Source organism: Phoxinus phoxinus, assembly GCF_949152265.1.
Source record: "Phoxinus phoxinus genome assembly, chromosome: 22".
Classification (NCBI taxonomy): Eukaryota; Metazoa; Chordata; class Actinopteri; order Cypriniformes; family Leuciscidae; genus Phoxinus; species Phoxinus phoxinus.
The window spans coordinates 17,818,890-17,831,654 of record NC_136897.1 but is presented as its reverse complement, the minus strand read 5'-3'; the positions used below and the strand labels follow the sequence as shown (position 1 = coordinate 17,831,654).

The 12,765-nt window shown below is 36.4% G+C and overlaps 1 protein-coding gene across 3 annotated transcripts in view; it reads right to left on the bottom strand.

The window, feature by feature from the left end:
- Positions 1-12,765, bottom strand: part of nfasca (neurofascin homolog (chicken) a) — a 56,682-nt gene that overhangs the window by 24,532 nt on the left and 19,385 nt on the right. For 2 of the 3 annotated variants that reach the window (XM_079598512.1, XM_079598510.1), the window contains exons 4-15: positions 10,857-10,874; positions 9,358-9,463; positions 7,793-7,983; positions 6,799-6,921; positions 5,050-5,220; positions 4,693-4,740; positions 2,131-2,242; positions 1,440-1,624; positions 1,212-1,343; positions 980-1,123; positions 780-891; positions 53-219 (exon numbers count right to left, since the gene is read on the bottom strand). In XM_079598512.1, coding sequence (XP_079454638.1) covers positions 53-219; positions 780-891; positions 980-1,123; positions 1,212-1,343; positions 1,440-1,624; positions 2,131-2,242; positions 4,693-4,740; positions 5,050-5,220; positions 6,799-6,921; positions 7,793-7,983; positions 9,358-9,463; positions 10,857-10,874 — 1,509 coding nt within the window. The remainder of the gene's footprint in view (positions 1-52; positions 220-779; positions 892-979; positions 1,124-1,211; positions 1,344-1,439; positions 1,625-2,130; positions 2,243-4,692; positions 4,741-5,049; positions 5,221-6,798; positions 6,922-7,792; positions 7,984-9,357; positions 9,464-10,856; positions 10,875-12,765) is intronic. The other variant, XM_079598511.1, reaches the window with a different exon arrangement.

Here is a 12,765-nt window from a genome sequence, read left to right as displayed (position 1 = left end):
CAGTTAGTGCGCGAATGTACAAGTCTGACTTAATTAATGCTTCTGATCTCACCTTTAACCTCCAGGCGCACCTGATTCTCCATCTTGCCCAGGATGTTGCTGGCGACACATGTGTAGGTGCCTTGGTCTTCTGGCCGGGCTTGATTGATCTCCAAAGTACCGTTTGGGTACAGCTTGTACTGACCACCATCCAGACCACTGCCTAAGCCATTCTTAAACCTGAACACACACACATGTATCTTAGATTTTTTTTAAATCAAATTTGTATACTAATTCACTACTGTTCAAAAGTTTGCAGTCTCTCCATTAACAGTCTACGCAACTACCACTTTGACGCTTCAAAAAGTAGATTGTAAAACTAATCCATATGAATCGAGCGGTATCAAAAAGATTTTCATTTGTGTTCCGAAGATGAACGAAAGTCTTACGGGTTTGGAACGACATGAGGGTGAGTAATTAATGACAGAATTTTCCTTTTTGGGTGAACTATGCCAAAAAGTGACAGTAAAGACAATTATAATCTCAAATTTCAAAGAAATGCTGCTATGTTGAACGTGTCAGTTTCCACAAAAAAACATTAAGCAGCACAACAGTTTTTAACATTGATAATATTCAAAAATGTTTCTTGAGCACCAAATCAGCATGTTAGAATGATGTCTTAAGGATCATGTGACACTGAAGACTGGAGTAATGATACTGAATATTAAAATCATTAAAAAAATCTTACCGAACGCAAACTTTTGAACAGTATCTGTTCAAACAATGAAACGTAAGCTCACCAGCGCAGTAAAGGGAACGGTGAGCCAAAGAAAGGGCAGTCAAGGAAGGTTCTGTTGTTTTCAATGACTTTGATCACCTGATTCTTTGGGCCTAGCATTCGCGGTGCCATGTCTGGGAGGAAAACAACACTAACATCTCAAAATCAGTGCATTATATGCCCTCTCTGAACATTTTGAACGATTAACTCCATTGTTTTTACCCAGGATGCTGACAAAAGCATTAGCCAGTAGGTAACCGTGCTCATTGGAGGCGTTACACTGGTACACTGCGCTGCTTCCGATCTGGACCGAATGGAACATGATGGTATCCCCAAGAACTTGCTGGTTTGGGTTTGGTAGTGAACCTGTTACACAAAGAGCAGGAAAAAGTATGCATTACTGCTTTGTGGACACTGAATCCAACTGTTAGAACAGGAAAAACAGTTGACTCACTTTCAATAGGTTCCCCATTCAACAGCCATTGGATGGTGGGTTTAGGGTTCCCACTGGCACGACACACTAACCGTCCATTCTCATCAGGGGCAAGCACCAGATTGGTGGGCTTATCTAGCCAATAGGGTGCAGCTATTCAAGCCAATAAAGAAATCATAGAAATCAGTAAAAGAAAGAGCATGCATGTCATGAACAAGAAGCATTAGTTGCTGTTTCTCTAAGGCCCACCTTTGACCTGGACTTCAACAGAATGGCGAATGCTGCCGATCTTGTTGCTGGCCATGCAGATGTAGCCGCCAGAGTCTTCTTCGGACACATTGAGGATGCGTAACGTTTTATTGAAGTTCTCAAGCTTGACTTTTTTTGCTGGCAAGTCTCCACCTCTTTTGAACCAATGAATGGAAGGAGTTGGGCTGGGAAAGGGGAAGATAAAAAAAGAACAGGACGTTACTTAATTGACCCTTTGCAGGGAGTTTGATTGACAGGCGATCTGACCAATCATAATCCGCCATTCGCCAAATCCGCCATTTTTGTCCGACAAATCAGTCAGGAGGGTTAGTAGATTAGTAGATAAAAGTTAGTAGATGAAACGGAGTGTACTGACATCTTTCTGCGCTTAAAACAACACTCCTTCTTATGTTCATTCATGTTTATTTGATGCTATAAATTACCTAGAAAGAAGAGATGATCGGTTCACCAGCAGCTTTATCTGAGGTTAACTGATAAATCTAAGAACATACTAACACAGAAGTATTTTGTGCTTTTGGTAACTGAATATGCGGTCTACCTAAAACTTGAATTGTTAAAATTACAGCTAAATAGAAATGTACTTCTAAATAAAAGCTACTTCTAAATATTATGAAATACTATAAAAGTATATAAATAATACTAAAATAAGACTGGTAGCCTATACACTCACACTCCAGCTGCTATACACTCCAGAAGAAGCTGTTCCCCTCGGAGCACAATCTTGGAGCTGGATAAGCCCTTTGGAGACATAAAGGTAGGCTGGGTTTCTGCTACATTTCGCACTGTGGAAAAGAAGAAGAACACTTTTAACATGCACAGAAAGAGACACTGGTTTGAGTTAGGAGCAACTACACAGTTATTATAAGCTATAATATAATGTTGCGCTGTTATGGATTAATGTTAGATTCTACTTGCAAATGAACAATATACTATTTTATTAATGCTTTAATTAATCATCAGTATTGTGTTGGTAGTTATAGGAGCCTGTTTCCACACCTCAAAGTAAAAAATATAAAGATAATTGTGAGAGAAACTTTAAACCAAGAAATAGTCACCTTGTGAGATATATAGACAGTTTTGAGAAACAAAGTCAGAATTAGCTTCTTTTTTTTTACTCTAAGGTGGAAACATTGTTCCAATACTTCCGTTTCTCGCATAAAGAAGATGTTACATTTGCATACAGGAAATATATATATATATATTTTTTATCTGGGATATTTTTTAAACTTTAAAGAATTTAAATATGTCAAAGCAAAACAATATGTCACATTACCAGCATAAGAATCAAAAGGTACAAAACTGGTTATTTTTTTCAAACAAATTTACACTACAGTTAAAAAATTTGAAAATGTAAGTCTCTTATGCTCATCAAAGCTGCATTTATTTGATCAAAAGTAAAGTACAAACAGTAATATTTAGCAATATTATTACGGTTTTCTTTTTAAATAAATTTAATAAACAGTGTCACATGACATCTTAACAACTCATTCTAATACGCTGATTTAGTGCTCAAGAAATATTTCTTATTTTTATCAATGTTAAAAAATAATTGTGCTTTTTTTGTGAAAACAGTGCCACAATTTTTTTAGGATTATTTGATTGAATGGAAAGTTCAAAAGAACAGCATTTATTTGGAATACAAATATTTTGTAACTTTATAAATATATTTACGGTCTCTTTTGATCAATTGATTGCATCCTTGCTGAATAAAAGTATTAATTTCTTTTAAAAAAATCTTACCGACCCCAAACTTTTAAAACGTTATGTTTTATTTCAAACAAATATAAAAAGGCATCATAATACACTGTTGATGTTGTTGTATCATCATTATTTCTGTAAAATCATATGCAAAAATAACATAAGCATGAAAAAAGAATCAAGAGCTGTGACGAGACAGATGGTTAGTTGTGGACATAAAACCCTGGTTATGAGAAGGCACAGACAATCTTCTCCCTGAGGAAGACTTGATGAGCATGGCAGTATTAGTCTCTATTGTAATGTATATCTAGCAGTAAGATTAGCTCTCAGCTATTAGCATTGCGAACAGCACTCTTGAAGAGGGAGTGACAACAGCCTTTGTTGGTGTCATTAAGTGGGAGGACAACGCCTGGGAGATTAGACTATGAAGCTGCCAGGAACACATGTTTCACGCCACGGTCACGTGTGTCTGTGGTGACAGCGGTGCCAGTTCTCTGTCAGTGCGACCCCACAATGACATGGTGGAGACTATACATTTGAGACAAGAACCAAGATAGCTTTAAAAAGCTTGTGTCTGTCAGTGAACCCCGGTCCTGACAACATCGCTATATATGGGTGACTCTCAAAAAGCCTATCAAGAACAAGTCTGGGTCATAATTAAAATCAATCAGTTAAACCAAAAGATATAATATACAGTATTTAAATTTGTTATATATTTATTTTATTGTACATTTTATATACTAAATATATATATGTTTTATTTGAACATTCATTCAAGATTATGAATATTTAATTTAAATAATAAAAACATAAAATATAATTTCAATTAATGTATACATCATGGTAGTTAATAAAATTAAATAAAAATAATTATCATCATAATACAATGAGAATCATTCTGTAAAAACAATTAAATATATATATATATATATAAAAATATATATATATAAAAATACAAAATCCAGATTTTGGTGGAATTGTGCAAATATATTCCATTTGATTTTGCAGTGAAATAGGATTTATGGCTTGTTTTTGACAGGGTTTTGGATTTACACATTTTCTTCATATATTCAGTGCCACCCTTAGGCCATATCCTTGGATACATATGTGCGGTTTTGCACATGGTTATCATTGGATTAATGTTGTTGAAATATTAATGAGCACCTCTTGCCTCTTGCCTAATCTCCTTACTTCCATATCCATATATCCATAATGAGCAACGTGATTAGGATAATGAAAGCAATTACCAGATAAATTTGAATACTGGTCCTTCAAAATATGACTGAATGGCTGACCCCAAAAACGGCTTAGACTGATGTATTAAAAAAAATTGTAAGTAACATAAGCACTGAGTGGTAAGTTCCACGGTCAATAAATATAATGTGGAACATCTTTCTTTACATTGTGTATTACATAACAGACACACTATCTCAGCATTTCTTCTGCTGTGTGTGGTTAGAAACAGCATTGCTAACTCCGTTAGTGTTCTTTTACAGAAGCACACAGAAACACACTAGCAGTGTGAGGAACTCACCACCATACAGATCAGTGGAGTTGAGAAAGGTGTCATTATAAGGTTCCTCTGCGAATAAAGTTGCAGTTTAATCATCACACAGATACAGAGAAAGAAAATACACTTAATTGCAACCGGGAAGAACAGAACAATACTGAATCAACTGGAAGATGCATAGTCCCTCAAACATCACTGAAACTGTGATAGTAATAAATAAAGGCAATCCAAATAAAACTCAGACAACCGTCAAAGATAAATGTCCATTAAGATACTGCAATACTACCTCCTCACCACTAGATGGAGTCAGCACCTTTTCAGAGTAACAACATCAAATCAAAGATAACACATAATCCTGAATCATCAGATATCTCTACTCACTTGTTTGCACTTTAAGGGTGTAGGGGTTCTTCTGCTGAATGGTGTGTGTGAACTCGAAGCGAGCGTTGCAGCTGTAGTCGGGATTGCCGTCTTTAGCCAGAACATTGGAGAAGAACAAGTCCCCATTCAGACCCATTGACACCCTCTTGTCCTGTGGTATAGGCATAATGGCTGTGGAGAGAGACAAAAAGAAAAGAGAATCCAGACTCATTTGTTCAACTTCATTTGATGTGCAATAGCCGACAGGCAACAGAAGAAATAATGCTCAAGATGAGCGTGAGAATCACACGCATGATTATCTTCTTCTGGCCTGAAACATCACAAGGCTCAGCAAATGTGACACTCAAGGGAAAGGAGTACGAGATGAAGACAAGACGTTCTGCACTAATCAACACTGAGTCTGGATTTAATAATGATGTATCCGGCCTTGTGGATCAAAGAGTGTATGCGCAGTATATCGATACCAGATGATATTAGAGATGTTTCTAATGTATTGTATTAGTTGTAATTGTATATTTAATTATGCATGCTCATTTCCCCTATTTTACCTTTTAGATTACCTTTGCGAAAGTTAATCTAATAATTAACACGAATAATAAAAAGAAAAATGTAAATTTTCTGTAAATTAAATGTAATGTTTTGCAAATCTGAGGAATACATATAATTTTTTAATACTGAACATTATGTAGTACTTAAAACACTGAGGTTTCAGTGTTTTATTTTTAATACAAAATATAGAATTGCATACACTCAATTCTATAATTTCAAAGAGTCAAAGAGTGTGCATACACTCATTGATCATCGTTTATACATCATCGACTTACTAATGATGGCTACAATTTTAATATTTGTTCATCCTTTTTTTTTTATCTTTATCTTATGCCAGTTTAATATGCAAATATAACTAAATTATATGTACAGAATAAATTAATTTAGCCCAAAAATGGTGGCACTATAAAAACATTTCTTTGTTTGTTCGAGCCCAATATTTATGAAAAAAAAAAAGACTTTATGCTTTTTTATGAAAATCATAATTATAACATAAAAAGTTATAATTATAAGATACTGAGTCATGATTATGAGGTAAAAGTTTAAATTGTGACATAAGTGACATTTAAAAAATAATCTACTTTAATGTCATAATTGTGATTTACCAAAACATGTTTTTTTTTTTTTTATATGGCAGAAATGTGCTTGAATATAACAGAAACACTGGCTTAACCAATAGTGTTAGTTTGAGACACAGTTATCAGTTTGACCAATGAAAATGGAGTGTTCTAGAAAGTTCTTTATCAAATTTAGGACTATACTCAACGATGGAAGTATGGAAAATTCAAGCTAGAAGTTACTCTATCTAAAAGATCCTTATGATTAATACTTCTCATTTTCACTGACACATTTCAAAAGAGCCATTTATCCCTGTACTAATGATGACAAACAGTCAAGATGTGTGATCAAAGCAGTGCAGCGTATGTGTCTGTCTATGTGTCTTGCTTCTCGGTCAGTTGAAATGTTTCAGTGCCATGCTTGTTTCTGCTCTCTCAGCTTTTTTATCAGGTAGTGCAGATTCGCATACATGCACTAGCTCAGCACTAATGCAGTAACGGACACTGCTGTGCAGAGGACACAGACTGAGAGAGAGACAGAAAGTAAGAGGGAGGTTTGAGGAAGCGTGAAGGTGAAGGAGAGGAGGGTTAAGGTTAAGAAATTAGACACAATCAATCACAGGAAGTGATGAGCAAAACTCACAGCTGTCCATCCAGAAGGTTTCAGGAGGGGGGAGACCGGGGGGAGGGTTGCAGGTCAGTATGAGTGGTACCCCCTCACGCACAGTTACCGGCTCCAGAACCTCTTTCGGCCACAGCGGAGACTCTGAGCAATGGAGACAAGTTCACCAGATCAGGGAATATAACACAATGACATTATGCATATTACTTTTAAAGGGATAGTTCACCCCAAAAATGTTGTCACACTCATGGTGCTCCAAACCTGTATGACTTGCTTTTTTGGAACACAAAGGGAGAAATTTTAGCTTTTTCTTTACAATGCAAGGGGATGAATGATGTCGAGGTCCAAAAATTATAATAGAGCATTATAAATGTATCATAAAAGTAGTTCCGAAAAAGTCTGCAAGAATTGTACAGCTTGTCACTGTACCCTTAAAGGAATAACTGTACTTTATGTACCTCTAAATATTCTACATATTACTAATCTAACATACTCTAACCTTTTAAAAGTAGATAAGGAACAAAGTTTACCTTTTTAAATAACACTGGTTTCTGTATGTTTTGTAACCAATTCAAACTGAAACTGAGATAAAAGATGAGAGCTAAGGCTGAGGGGAAGATTATTGGTATAAGCCATTGCTGTATGACTTCAGAAAACTTAAAATGTAGCATCATGTGGACATTTTCCACAAAATGACGAAATCTTCTACTTTTGCGTTCCACAACATGTTCTACAAATGTCATTCACCTTTTATTAAATGCATATGTATGCTTTAAAAAGTAGAACTATAGAACTACAATATACACAATCCCACACCCAACCTCATATATTATGTCAAGTATACTTACATAAAGTATATTGTAAACCACAACAAAAGTCATATGGGTTTGAAACAACTTGACGGTGATAGGTAAATGATGACAGAATATACAATCCCTTTACAGTCAGTTTGCATTAAGTGCATGTTGTGTACAGTACATGTTGTGCTTTGGGATTACAGTAAACCAGCCCTCACTTGACACTCGAAGCAGGATTTTGTTGGAAATTGCTGTGCCAAAGTCGTTGGAGGCAAAGCACTGGTACTCTCCTTCATAATCTTCCGGTTTCCCACTGCTCCTGAACTCTAGGGTTCCGGAACGAGTCCGCATGGTCACCCGCGGGTCCTTCCCCACGTTAAAGAACTTCCCATTCCGCCGCCACTGAAACCTGCACAGACCGGTCACAAACAGGATTTGTGCCAACTTGACGCTGTTTATGTAATAGGTCCATTGTTGGAGCTTTTTAATAAGGGGATTTACACACACATCAAACCAATGACATGAATACCAAACCAAAGTTGACATGAAATGGAAATTTACTCTATTTCCCTTAAAGGGATAGTTCACTTTAAAATTAAAATTCTGTCATCATTTACTCACCCTCAAGTGGTTTCAAACCTGTATTAATTTATTTCTTCTGCTGAACACAAAGAAAGATATTTTGAAGAATGTCAGTAACCAAACAGTAGTCTGTACCCATTGACTTCCATAGTATTTTTTTTTCCTACTATGGAAGTCAATGGGTACAGACTACTGTTTGGTTACTGACATTCTTCAAAATATCTTTCTTTGTGTTCAGCAGAAGAAATAAATTAATACAGGTTTGAAACAACTTGAGGGTGAGTAAATGATGACAGAATTTTAATTTTAAAGTGAACTATCCCTTTAATGTGAGCAATTCATTGGTGCATATGTTTATTTATTTATTATTTGTCATTTTAATAAAAAATGTCATAACTCGATCTTCCAGTGAAAAGACAGACTTCTCATTTCGTCCTCATAAACTTGCTCTTTCTTACAATTGCTAGTTTGCATTCAGATCTGCATCCATCTAATCAACAACCGATGGATGGAACCAAGTCTTCGCCCAACATCTTTTTCTTTTTCGATAATCCGTTTCACTTGGATGTATGTCACAATATGGGAGAAAAAAAAGATTTTCCGTTTCATTGCGACTTTAAAAAAGGGTAGGATTGCGTGCCTGGAGATGACTGGGTGCCATTTACTAACCTACTGAATATTCTGTGAGCGTGAACACTAAACTGAACGTATTATTAGACAACAATTGTTTTGCGGACCAGGCTGAGTGGAAGGTTTTGTAAAGCCCAACATACCACCAAACAAAAAGGCCGTCTGAATGGCCACACTGTGTTGAGCTGGTCAGGCCTGCTTTTCACAAACAAGCACAAGTAACAAGAGCCAGAGTGAGCGCCCCTGCATATCTGATGGCATGAGAAGGGTACAAGTGGGAGGGAGGGTGGACAAAACTGGCAGCGCCACTGTCAGGTTGGGGCATTGGGTGTCACTCTCACAAAAATGTGCTGGCCTTTGTCATGCCGAGACTAATGGCCGTCGGGTTTAATTAGACGGCGACAGAGGTGAAAGAATGAGAGAGAGAAGGACAGGATGATGTAAGGTGGAAATGGATGTATACAGTAAGAGGTTGCTGACAAACTGGAAATGTAGAAGTGGCGAGATATGGAGACAAAAAGATACAGAGGAAGAGACGGCACAAAGAAAAAAAGGATTCATCCATTCTCACGTTGGCACGGGGTTCCCCTTGGCCTCGCATTCAATGATGATGTTATCTCTGGGGTCCACAATGTAGTCCTTTAGTGACTGCTTCACAATGGTGGGGGGCTGTTTCACTGTGGAGGGAGGGACAAAGAGAGAGAGTCTTATCTCAACAGCACTGTGGAAGAACACTCAACTCAATGTCATGTATACATATGCAAGCGTTGCATTTCTCGCTGCTGTCTACAGTACAAACTAAACAAAAGGTTGTTCTATTCACTCTTAGTAACAAAGATAAAGTTTTGATGGAAAACCATTGCTTATTCATCTTTCATAACATTCAAATTCCCTGCCGCTTGTGTGTTTGTTTACTAACTATACTTACTAATTTGATAAGATTATTGTACCAGCTTCGTTTATCACAATTTACCCCCCAAAAACACAAAATGTGTTAAAAATGGTGTAGAATCAGTATGGGCCTCACACAAAGGTGTGAGAGATTGTAAGATGTAAGATTCAGTGGACACAATATCGCTTTAGCTAGTAGCTAATATGCTACATGGCCTTTATGTAATACAAATTTCGTCAATGGACCATAGAGTGCAACAGTCAGGATCCGGAAGCAAAAATCATTCACTTTCTCCATAGCGGAACTGATTATTAAACGATAACCTATGAACATTTAAAGACGTACTGTTAGCTACGAGGTTGTTTATTAATGGCAGACATATATGCTTTTGTTGAAGCTATCAGCCGGGTTAAAACATTTTTGTTTAACATCAACATTGGCCTCATGGAATAAAGTGTCCATTGTATGCACACTTCAGAATTTGGCTTGAAGTAATAATAGGACATCCGGGTTTACTTTTATGAGTACTGTGAATTCTGACACCAACTATATAGAAAGGAGGTATGTGATTTTGGATGCAGCCGTGGTGTCAGTTTCCCTACGCTCTCTCAAACTACTTAAATATCTATATACTGAATATGCATATTTTGCAATAAACGTAATAAAGTGGGCGGGCACTGTTGCACTCTATTGCATTATACCAAATTGTACCTATTAGTCTCTGAGTTCACTGTATTATACTCATTGAATGTGAAACATGATTAGCCACAAGATTCTTGACTGCTTTGCTCTACTTCTAGCTGGCTGAGAACTGTGGGTATTCTGGCACGGCAAACAAACCCCTGAAGTAATCCTTCCTCTCAAAAACATGGCCTGCCAAACAGACATGCTCTTGGGCTTACATTAGAATATTAATCAGCTTTAATAAATGATAGACTTTGTAATTTATCGGGAGTAGCACAGTGAACTTATGCAAGCTCTCTAGAGATTGTGTTTGAGGGTCTTTTCAATGGTTTTTGGGGACTGTATTTGCTCCAATTGTAAAAAGAGATTGGGCAATGTCCAACAGGAATAATTCTGTTCTTTAGATTTCTGATGAGATAAGTTTTGTTGTAAGCTGTATTAAAACCTGCCGCTGATTAAATGAACAAGTTAATCCGTGTTAATGAAGCACTTACGCTCTTGCTGGATCTTTGCTGTTAGTTCCAAGGAGGGGCGGACGGAGAGAAAAACATTAATTGTGGGAATAGTTAAAAGAGAGAGTGAGGAAACATGGGTGATGTTAAATAATGACTGTAGAGAAGACAATAATTAAAACATTTAATACAGTTCTAAGACAAACATTTATTTGAGTTAATTTCTGCTAAACTGCAAACTGAATTACTACTGTAGTTATTATACACACAACACTATGTCTACTTTAACATTGTAATAACAAAAAAAAAGCAACCAAACAAATGAACCTACCTGTTAATGGGCCGCCAGATGAATGAAGCGGGGATAAAATTGCAAATAAACAGAGAGGGCATATTAATAAGACTATTCTGAAGAAACAGAACATCATACCAAAGATACATCACTGTCACATTAGCAAATCATAATCACTGCATTTGTCTTCCCCATATGGCAGCATATTTAATCTTCGACTGTCTTTCTTTGTCAGTCAGTTAAAGCGACAGGCCCAGCGGGGGGGTTCGCTCACATTCGATAATAACCACAGTCACTATGATGTATGTTATCAGAAGAGTCAAGAATTGCTTTTGCGATTGTGCTTTGCTGATTAAAGGAATATGACCTTCATCCTCAGGTTATAGTATCAGAAAGCATCCATGTGTCTGTGGTACTTTTCATGGGATAGCGACAGGTGCATCTCTGGCTCTGTGCCATTCATCATCTGACATCAATCATAGCACATAAGCAAGGTCACGGGGGATGGGACGTCATGAGCAACATATGTGTTAGTGTGTGTGAGCGCGTGTGTAAGGTCAGCTGGGACACGATGACAACCCTCGTCAATAGAAATCACATTTCGGGGGAAGTGTTAGGAGTGAAGGAACATTAGGGAAATAATGGAGAGATTCTTAAAGTCACATATCAAGTTCAATACATCTTGTAGATCAGGGGTCTTCTGAATGGGGTCCAGCAATTATTGTTTGAACTAATCTCAAAACAAATACAAGTCTTAAAAAAGCCCACCTTAAAATGAAACCGTTACTTACACAGTATGACTGGCTTTTGGGTAAACTAAGCCAAAGTTAAGAAGCCAAAGTTCAGTTAAATGTTTAAGTGCTCCTCCTACATATAGTATACAGTGAGCTGTTCAAAAGTTGGGGGTGCGGGCATTACATTCATTAAAACTGACAGTAAAGACTGTTACATTGTTACATGCTGTTCTTTTCAACATTGATAATAAGAAATGTTTCTTAAGCATCAAATCAGCATATTAATATTATTTCTGAAGGATCATGTGACACTGAAGACTGGAGTAATGATGCTGAAAATTCAGCTTTGCTATCACTAAACTCAAAATATATTAAAATAGAAAAACAGTCATTTTAAACTGGAATCATATTTCACAATATTACTGGTTTAGTATTACTGTATTTTCAAACACTTGATCAAACATTTAAAAAAATTCTAACCTCCCCAACTCAAAATTCACATCTACATTTTTCAATTTTCATTTTTCATTTTTCAACTGAAGCAAGTGAAATTCTGTTTATTGATCAAATTAAATGTGCAGAATTTCACTTGGGCCAATTGAAAAATGTAGATGTGACCATTCACTAGAAATTTGAGAGTTGCGGAGGTTAGACATTTTTTTACAGTGAATAAATGCAGACTTTGTAGGAATAAAAGACTTCTTTAAAAAAACATTAAATAATCAAACTGTCTCCAAATTTTAACCAGTAATATTTTTGTATTTTAAGCATCAAAAAGTATACAAAATATTAATTTGGTATTATGAACTCAATTTCATCTTATATGTATTGTATATACATATATGTTTGTTTCTCTATCCAAACTAAGTCTTGGTCTAAAACGAGTCCTGCTCATGGTGCGTGTAATATGGAGTATAAGCGTACA